Source organism: the organism of the source record quoted next, assembly GCF_019968955.1.
Source record: "MAG: Porospora cf. gigantea A chromosome Unknown PgA_NODE_1022_length_8503_cov_356.733, whole genome shotgun sequence".
Taxonomy (NCBI): domain Eukaryota; phylum Apicomplexa; class Conoidasida; order Eugregarinorida; family Porosporidae; genus Porospora; species Porospora cf. gigantea A.
Window position 1 is genome coordinate 1 of NW_027151232.1, and position 8,503 is coordinate 8,503.

The 8,503-nt window shown below is 53.3% G+C and overlaps 8 protein-coding genes across 11 annotated transcripts; 4 read left to right on the plus strand and 4 right to left on the minus strand.

The window, feature by feature from the left end:
• Positions 1-85: 85 nt before the first annotated feature.
• Positions 86-1,200, plus strand: KVP18_000934 (uncharacterized protein; the record flags this gene model as incomplete). Of its 2 annotated transcripts, none has more annotated exons than XM_067950459.1 (1): positions 86-1,200. In XM_067950459.1, a coding segment is annotated over one exon (1,115 nt), but the record flags the coding sequence as incomplete, so codon positions are not given. The 2 variants fall into 2 exon arrangements, with proteins under 2 accessions (XP_067814132.1, XP_067814133.1); XM_067950460.1 differs by having other exon boundaries at positions 325-1,200.
• Positions 1,201-1,251: 51 nt separating this feature from the next.
• KVP18_000935 (uncharacterized protein) lies at positions 1,252-1,518 on the plus strand (the record flags this gene model as incomplete). The annotated part of the gene is made up of 1 exon (XM_067950461.1): positions 1,252-1,518. The coding sequence occupies one exon, from the start codon at positions 1,252-1,254 to the stop codon at positions 1,516-1,518; it is 267 nt and encodes an 88-aa protein (XP_067814134.1).
• On the minus strand, positions 1,258-2,315 carry KVP18_000932 (uncharacterized protein; the record flags this gene model as incomplete). 2 transcript variants are annotated; one of them, XM_067950456.1, is made up of 3 exons in its annotated part: positions 1,258-1,674; positions 1,703-2,273; positions 2,302-2,315. In XM_067950456.1, the coding sequence occupies 3 exons, from the start codon at positions 2,313-2,315 to the stop codon at positions 1,258-1,260; spliced, it is 1,002 nt and encodes a 333-aa protein (XP_067814129.1). The 2 variants fall into 2 exon arrangements, with proteins under 2 accessions (XP_067814129.1, XP_067814130.1); XM_067950457.1 differs by lacking the exon at positions 2,302-2,315 and having other exon boundaries at positions 1,577-2,038.
• A 97-nt stretch (positions 2,316-2,412) lies between these two features.
• Positions 2,413-3,087, minus strand: KVP18_000929 (uncharacterized protein; the record flags this gene model as incomplete). Its single annotated transcript, XM_067950452.1, has 1 exon — positions 2,413-3,087. One exon carries the CDS (start codon positions 3,085-3,087, stop codon positions 2,413-2,415), a length of 675 nt encoding a protein of 224 aa, XP_067814126.1.
• Positions 3,088-3,421: 334 nt separating this feature from the next.
• KVP18_000936 (uncharacterized protein) lies at positions 3,422-5,485 on the plus strand (the record flags this gene model as incomplete). Of its 2 annotated transcripts, none has more annotated exons than XM_067950462.1 (1): positions 3,422-5,485. In XM_067950462.1, the coding sequence occupies one exon, from the start codon at positions 3,422-3,424 to the stop codon at positions 5,483-5,485; it is 2,064 nt and encodes a 687-aa protein (XP_067814135.1). The 2 variants fall into 2 exon arrangements, with proteins under 2 accessions (XP_067814135.1, XP_067814136.1); XM_067950463.1 differs by having other exon boundaries at positions 3,557-5,485.
• A 34-nt stretch (positions 5,486-5,519) lies between these two features.
• KVP18_000931 (uncharacterized protein) lies at positions 5,520-6,758 on the minus strand (the record flags this gene model as incomplete). Its single annotated transcript, XM_067950454.1, has 1 exon — positions 5,520-6,758. The coding sequence occupies one exon, from the start codon at positions 6,756-6,758 to the stop codon at positions 5,520-5,522; it is 1,239 nt and encodes a 412-aa protein (XP_067814128.1).
• A 184-nt stretch (positions 6,759-6,942) lies between these two features.
• On the minus strand, positions 6,943-7,230 carry KVP18_000933 (uncharacterized protein; the record flags this gene model as incomplete). Its single annotated transcript, XM_067950458.1, has 1 exon — positions 6,943-7,230. The coding sequence occupies one exon, from the start codon at positions 7,228-7,230 to the stop codon at positions 6,943-6,945; it is 288 nt and encodes a 95-aa protein (XP_067814131.1).
• Positions 7,231-7,447: 217 nt separating this feature from the next.
• Positions 7,448-7,936, plus strand: KVP18_000930 (uncharacterized protein; the record flags this gene model as incomplete). The annotated part of the gene is made up of 1 exon (XM_067950453.1): positions 7,448-7,936. One exon carries the CDS (start codon positions 7,448-7,450, stop codon positions 7,934-7,936), a length of 489 nt encoding a protein of 162 aa, XP_067814127.1.
• Positions 7,937-8,503: the final 567 nt, after the last annotated feature.

Below are 8,503 nucleotides of genomic sequence, written 5' to 3' on the forward strand. Positions count from 1 at the left end.
AATTTCTTCCTGTCCTTGTCATCAACGGTCAGCCCTGCGTCAACGGTCAGCCCTGTATCAACGGTCCGCCCTACAACGACTTCAGGCTACCCTGCGTGGTCCGCCACCGCGGACTACCACACCTGGCCCTCTTTGAAAGACATTCTGGCGGAAGACACACACCTCGTTTCCGGCCTTGTAGATGTCCTCATCTATATACACGAGTTGATTCCTCTCGATGCGAGCCACAAGAAGGAGTTCCTACAGTACCTTGGCGTCTTTGAGCTTTTCTACGGCGATCTAGTGGATGCAGCGACCATCGATGCATTGCGGACGGTATTGGACATGGACGTTGAGCTCTCTCCCGATGTGGACTACGGTGCCTTTTTGAAGGCGGAGGGAGAGTTTCTCCGAGGAATTCCTTTCTGTCTGGTGGACCTGGAGAAGTGCGAAGTCAGTCTCGAGGATTCGGTGCTTGTTATGGACCGAGAGTTGTTCAAGGTCATTTCCAGCATGAACTCCACGGTCACCCCTACAACGACTTCGACGGTCAGCCCTGTATCAACGGTCACGACTCGCGCACCTGCGTACACCGAATGGAACCTGGATTTCTCTAAGTGGCCGATATCTTTCTCTAACCCTTCAGTGGACTCGTGGTTTGAGACGTTCATCCAGTACTTGTCGCAAATTCACGCCGAATTCCAGCTTCCAGAAAGCAACGAACAGGAGCTGCTGAGTTTCGTGGCGTTTCTCCAGAAGCGCTACTCTGCCCACCTCAACAAGGGTGCTGTGGGACACCTTATCCAACTGCGAAAGAACCTCACAGCGCCCTTCAAAGTCCAGGAGCAAATCAACTACGACGCCCTCTTGGAATCTGAACGCTATCTGCTTCAAAACATACACGAGTGTTTTGAAGGCAACTGTGAAAACGTCTGGGTCGCTGTCGAAGGGATTGAGGCCCAGCTTGACCGGGTTGTACAACCTCGAGTTCTGCGCGGCACTGACTCTAAGCCCCTGTTCGGGATGAGACGACGACAAGTAGCTGCCAATCGCGGCACTGACTCTAAGTCCCTGTTCGGGATGAGACGACCAGTAGCTGCAAATCGCGGCACTGACTCTAAGTCCCTGTTCGGGATGAGACGACGACAAGTAGCTGCAAATCGCGGCACTGACTCTAAGTCCCTGTTCGGGATGAGACGTCGACAAGCAGCTGCAAAGTGAGCAAGCACTGATTCTATGATTCAATGTATGAACGCATAATTCTACATGTGAATGATTTCACCAGCGCTTTTTTACGAGGGGGATGACTCCACATTTGCCTTCAAGACTGCGTGGGGGCATGGCGGGGCCTTGCTCTATGGCGTCAAACAGGAAATCCTTGAACCGACACAGAACGTCGTGGTCGATGACATGAGCCCCATGAAATTCTACGAACTCGAAGGGCACATCACGCCCAAATCCAAGCTTTCGGAAGTGCTCTCTCATCATAGTGCCGGCCACGTACGGTACGATTATATCGGACTTCGAGTGGGCTTGTAGAAGTGCCACGCAGGCCCTGTATCGCTTGACGTCAGTGTCGAAGGCGTCCATGACTACATCATGGTCCCAGCGATACACCTCCATGCCACTCAGAATTCCGGCTGCCAACGGGGGTGTGCGCAGGGAAAACAGTAGGTCCGACGTAAGCATGGCTCCCTGCGTGGAAGAACTTCTGCAAACTCACCATGCTGAATCCGACGATCGACACGCAAGAGTCAGGCAGCTTTAACACACAGCACGCCTCATCCACGATCCGCTGGATCTCCTTGCACACGCTGGGCAACTCAGCAGGAGCGCCATTTACAGTCTCCACAACTCCCTTGATCTTTCCAACGATGCCTTCGTCGACAAGATCCCACCACCGGAATCCACCGTGCTCCCATTTTTTGGAGGATCGCTTGTTCGTTGACGCTTCCTTGAAGGCGTAGGGCAGTATAACCGTCATGCCGACGTGCTTGCTGTCCGCTTTCCGAAGAACATCGCTAGCAAATGACATGAAGTCAGACGGGTTCCCATTCATTCCGTGCAAGCCTACGAGCAAGTAACGCGGCTTTGCTGAGTTCGCCAACACCTGACACATGTGCCCCGCGATAGGGGTACGACATTGAAGCTGCCAGGGCCTTGGTTCTTCGCGGAAATAGGCGCCAAGTCCTTCTAAAAGCGCAGCGTGATCGCCTACAGCAGGATGCCCCTTCTCCTGGAGAAACCTCGAGATCTCACTCGGGGGTGCCAGGCACCTATACTTGGGGTGGGGGCTGATGCGTAAACACACCTGCTACCTACTGAAGAGCTGACATCGACAGAATTTAGTGGAAATTACAAAGACTGACTCCCACACATATACCCTGAATTCGCCGTCTGGTTATACACGGAGTCTCCTCATAAACTACGCGGTCAAGACTCATGCGTCTGGCCAGAAATCACAGTGTCATCTTTCTGGCGACGACTCCGTCTGCCACGTGGGCGGCCATTGGCCTGAGGGGAATCGCCTTCTCCAGCGGAGTTCTTGCTCGGCCCACGAACGCGTCTTCGAGGCTTCCGTGAACGTGGGCGGTTCACATTGGAGCGAACAACCTCATCCAGGGGGAGCTCGTTGACCATCTCCTCAGGGAGGGGCTTCTGGTAGCCCACGGACTCTTTGTTGATGCTATCACCGTTTGTGGTGAGAGTCACACTGATGTACGGGACGGACCTCGATACAGTCTTCGTTTCGCCTTCCGTTCCTTCAAGCGGCTCGTAAGTATCCACAATATCAGTCATGCCGATGGTTGTCAGCTGATGGAGGTTCTTGAAACGGCGTTTCACGACCTCCGCTACGGCGACGGACATGCTAATAGGTCTTCCCGTGGCTCTAATGACCACGGTGTCGCGTTCTTGATCGAACAAACGAGCGATATAGGAGACGTAATTGGAAATACGGCCTGTGCTAGTAATGCGCACTTCATGGTCGGGAGACTCCTCTCTTGGCTTCCTGATTAGCTTGTACCCCTCGAGATGTCCCCTGTTTGCAGCGGGACGGCTGGGCCGAGTTGACGGATTAGCCTCTTGATCAGATCTTGGTTCACTCATTGCTAGGTGACCAGCGCACTCCAATCTCACCTGATATCGTAGCTGCGTATGCGCTTTTATTCAGAGATGCTTGGCGGTGACGGAGTCACTAAGTATAGAACTTCTGAAACTATCCAATTTGCCGGCAGCAAATACAAGATTTATGTTTTTTGTCATAAGCGTGTGTTTTTGGTGGTCTTCAGCTGATTCAACGCCACAAAGTCAGTGAGGACTGATGTGCATCGGTGGGAGCCAGCCCACTTTTTGTCCGCCGAATCCAGCTTTGAGATCGCTAACAAAAAAAAACCTAGTAGAGCTCACAAGGAAGCATCAAATATTCAATTTCGAGTGCGCTATGAGGCTCTCAGACAATAACGTCAGAATCGATTCCGACCCTGTGCCAAAAAGACAGTCTGTGGTGGATTTATTTTTGGTTGCAGTACAGCAAACTGCGGTGGGGTTTATCTCTGGCGGTCTTTTACAAGGAGCAATGGAGGCGGTCCCGGCTGACTCCAAGGTGGCCCCCGACCGGCCAGACGAGACTCTGACAGCGATTCTAGCGCTGCAGCCAACCTTGGAACAACTTGAAACGGGAGGCCTTGCCGAACGAGCTGTCTACTATCAGCTCGCATTGTTGGCACCTGAAAGCATGTTGAGTGGAGGTCACAGTTTGTTACCACCTTCGCGTGTGCTTGCTGAGTGCCTCGCACGCTCCTCCCCAGACGAGCTCAGCAGGTTGAACGGTCCTGAAGCTCGCGACCTCGCTGTTCAGCGTCTCGAGGAGTACATTCGGCTAAAATCCAACAACCCGAGCTACGTGTTTCGCAAATCAGAAGCAGCCAGCTCAACAGTGTCGAAACCGTTGGAATTGGCTAGCCAGACAACTCTGGTAAAGCCTTCTGTGTTGCCTATCACTCAGGAAGTTCCTGAGCCCAAGGCTCCTGCGGCACCGGAAAACATGGAACAGGACGGGGTCGACGCTGAGTACGAAATAAGCATGGATGACGAGGCAGCGACCGCCAAGGAACCCGCCACTGAACCTGCTGCTTCCCAGTTCGACGGGCTCAAGGAAGCGCCTATCGCTCAGGAAGTTCCTGAGCCCAATGCTCCTGCGGCACCGGAAAACATGGAACAGGACGGGGACGACGCTGAGTACGAAATAAGCATAGGTGACGAGGCAGCGACTGCCAAGGAACCCGCCACTGAACCTGCTGCCTTCCAGTTCGACGGGCTCAAGGAAGCGCTGGAGGTGGCCTACACGAAGGGCACCGACGGTGCGGAGCAGGATGTTGAGAAGGAGGCAAAACAAGCACTGCGGGACCACGTCAGCGTTTCCAGTTTTTGGTTCGCAAACGATGCCAACCGGAGCACTAGGCCTTGGATAGAGTCGCATTACAAGCAATTTGAAGTCCAGGAGGAGGAGGACGCTTTTGAGTCTGGCTGGCAACGGCAGACCGTCAACAAGAGCCGTTTTGGCTTTAGGAACAGGGCTGACCTGCTGTCCTCCTACCAGGAGGCGATGTCCTCTATGCAAGAGTGGATGAAGGACCGTACCAACTACCAGAACAAGATTAGCATGGTGAACCATCTCCGCAACCCAGCGTTGGCATGCCTGATGATGTCACACTTTCCGAGTGTCCCTGGATTTTTCCAGCTGAACAAGGAAGACGGTCGGTATCGCGTCAACATGAGTATGCTGCCACCGAGAGTGTATCGTACTCTTTGGCTGCCAGGCTTTGGCTACTGTCCCGTACCGGAGGCCGTTTATAAGTACGTGGAGCATGTCGTTCGTTACAAGAAAAAATGGCGCGAATACAAGAAACACCACGCGCAGTCCTGGGTTGACACTCGCTATATTGAGCCTTCGAATGATGTCGTGGAAGGCACCGTAGCGGGGTCTCTGTGGCTCATGCTCACCTCCAACCAGGATGCGCACACTGCCATCCAGCAAGATCTTGAGTACGGCTTCCCAACCACAGCCTTGAAGTTCGAGAACTCCACCAAGTTGGATGATTTCATCAGCAAGGAAAAGGTGGTGGACTACTACAAGGACGCCGATGATGACGATTTTGCAACGAATTTCGCAGAAAGCGGCATCAGCGGCAACAAACATCGGAAACTCACTCCAGCCAACCAACCTCGCGCGCTTACCACACCGACCGTGGCATGCATGTTCATTATGGAGGTGGTTGAACATATCTACGTCCAGCAGAAGAAAGGGAACATGCAGGACGTGCGAGAGTGGTACTATGAGGCGTTTTTGGACAAAGAGAAGAAACGTGGAGGCAGCAAGACTGCAGTGGACAAAGACGAGGAGGCGCGCTTTCAACACCACCAAATTCTGCAGAGGAAGGCCAACAACCCTGACTATGAAGAGGACGAAGAGGATGAAGATGAAGAAGGCGATTACGAAGACTGATCTACTGGGAATTCATGCACAATGACTTGACGTATTAGGGCTCCTCGAGCCTTTGTCTTTTTCGGCGCTGCTTCACAGTTCCGTCAAAAGAGGAGGTTCCCGAAACGTAAATGGTGCCGCAGAATTCGAACACTGATGGTTTCCCCTCAGCGTCGACGCCCTCTAACACTAGGCAGTTGCTCGAGATCGCGTACTCGTCGTTGCCGGCCCTGGCCTTTCCGGTGATGCTTACAGCCTTCATAATGTCTGGTTGCGTCTCATTCAAAACGGACATCACGGTTCCCCTGTCCAGATTCAACTTGACCGCCAAAGCGTCAACAGCAGCGTCCCTATTGGGATAACCTGACCCTATTAGGTCGTGCACCTCTTCGCCGAACTGTTTCTCTGCCGCCTCTAGGACTTCTTCTCGACCTGACTTATGCAGAAGCAATCGCAGTTCTCGCAGACCAAAGAATATTTCATCCGCTGCATCCAACGGTTTCGTGGTATCATCATGTACCATGCCGGTTTTATTTGTCTCTGCCGGCGCTCCGAAGGCCACAATCTTAGGTGTAGGTGGCGAGTCACAAACTAATGACCGTTCTACCACGGGCGCTCCGAATTTGAAAGGCGGCGGGGACGTGGGAGCTCCGAATTGAACGGAGGGCGTGGTGGGCGCTCCAAAGCTTACTGATGGCGTGGGCGCTCCGAAGCTTACTGAGGGCGTAGGCGCTCCGAAGCTTACAGAGGTAGAATTGGAAGTCGAGGCGGCTTGCGGAGCACCAAAGGCGAAGACATTGGAAACTGGAGCTACTGGTGTAGTACCTGGTTTCGGCGAGTCACAGCATTGACATATCAGTCGATCCGATTCGTTTGCTATGTCACACACGTCGCAACTCCATTCCGCGAGGCCATCCGCGTTTTTGGCGAAGACCTCCACGCCTTCACGATAGGATCCACAGTTGTCACAAGCCACATGCATGTGGTCGTGGCTGTCACCGCACTGTTTGCATGTCCACAGAGAGGGTTCAAGCTCCCAGATTGAAATGTAATGTCGCCGCCTCGCTTTCTGACACATCTGACAGTACATGACCTTCATACCATTCAGAACGCCGTCACAGTCGTCGCACTCCCATTCAACCTCCGGAACAGCCACTCTCGCAATGCGCTTCTGGTACCTTGTAGGTATGTCGGTAATCGTGGGAGCGGCCCCTGGCTTCGGACTTTCACAACAAACGCAAATAAGTCGGTTCTGCTCGTTATCAACTAGGCATACATCGCATGCCCAGGGCATCTTTATTAATTAATGCTATTTCGCCTTCAACGGCCTAATGCCTTCTAAGTTCGTAATGCATATCGAGTAGCGATTACCCGACGGTGATGTCAACTCAACCTACGTATGAACTTCGTCTCCCATGCCCTACAACACTGACGTTTTTCCTAATAGCCACAGCCAAGTTCAGCCAAGTTAACCACACCTATTCAGTTGTCTCAACTTCCTTCTGGACCAGGGTCTTAGCAACCTGGGTGACGCTCTTCTGACCGACAGGTGTGAGTGCACGGCCTCCATTGGGCATCTGCTGCACGAATCCCACGCGCTCAAGCTCTTGCATGATGTATCTGATCACCTTGCCGGATGCGAGTACGTGGTGCTCAGGCTTGTTACCTCGGTTCTTCTTGCCGCCGTAGAGATGACGGAAGTGGAGGACGCCCTTGCCTGGGCGGACGGACAGCCGACGTAGAAGACCAGCAGCACGAACGAACATCCAGTCGGCATTCGTAGGAGCCTGCTCCTTGAGATGGCCTGTCTTGACGACATCATGCCACTCAGGAAGGCGGAACTGGCCACCCTTTTTCAAGTGAGCCGCGTAGGCAGTCACAAAAGACTGGGACGGCACGTCCTGAACGCAATGGATGAGGGAGGGATCGCTTCGCGGCTGGAACTGGAAAGGATGATGTTACATTTGGGTAACGAGACTTACCATGACTCTTCGGCTGGTTGCGCAGGCGAAAATCGATCTTTTCAGGAGACAAAACGGTCCGTCGGCTAAAGGGCGATTTACTCCGACACGGCGTAAGATGGGCGTGATCAAGAACTTCGTGGAGACCGGGCGTTTGGCGCTGATTCACTACGGCGAGCACATCGACAAGGTGGCCGTGATCACTGACATTGTTACCCTCAACAGGGTGATCCTTGATGGCCCCACCACCGGTGTGCCTCGTACTGTGGTGCCCCTTAGACGAGTGACACTTCTTGACTTCAAGATCGACATTCCAAGAGGAGTGACCACTAAGGTCCTGAAGGCTAAGCTCGAGAAGTCTGACATTGTGGATCAGTTCAATGCTACTAAGCCAGGACGGGAACTTGCTGCACGCTTGTTCAGAGACGACCTGAACGACTTCGAGCGATTCAAGTTGCGCCAGGCCATATACAAGGTCAATGCGGCTGCCCGCGCCAATGTCTCAGCCTAATTCTCTCACATCAAGTGACTAGCGCCAGCCTTGGCCTCTATTCACGTAAACAGGCATCGATCCTTGCCTTACAGGGCCTACTGGCACGCCTGTTGGGTTCAGTATGGGAGGGTATCCCGGTGATCCCTGGAGTTGGCATAGGCCAGGGCTATTAGTGGGTATCATGGTAGGGGATCCTTGTACCTGGGGACGGCATAGCCCAGGGCTACCAGTGGGTATCATGGTGTGATACCTGCCATATGACCTCGTAGTCGGCGGAGGAGTCATGGTGTCGGTCCTTTGTAGGTTTAGGTTATTGCGGCTCTCAGCGACGTCAGTCTGAATCCGTTTCAGGACTTTTTTGGAGTTCTTGACCCCCAAACTGTCCTTGTCTGGAGGAAGGATATTGTTGACTATCTCCAGCAAGATCAGCAGCAGACACGACACTCCAAAAATGGTCATCTGGGTGGAACTAGAAAGTTTAATCCACCCTCCATCGTCATTCCACCCACTAGCCGCGTCACTAGCCGCCTCCTTGAATCCGTCGCTGGATGCTTTCTTGAGAAACCCTCCCGCTGCCTTCGTCCA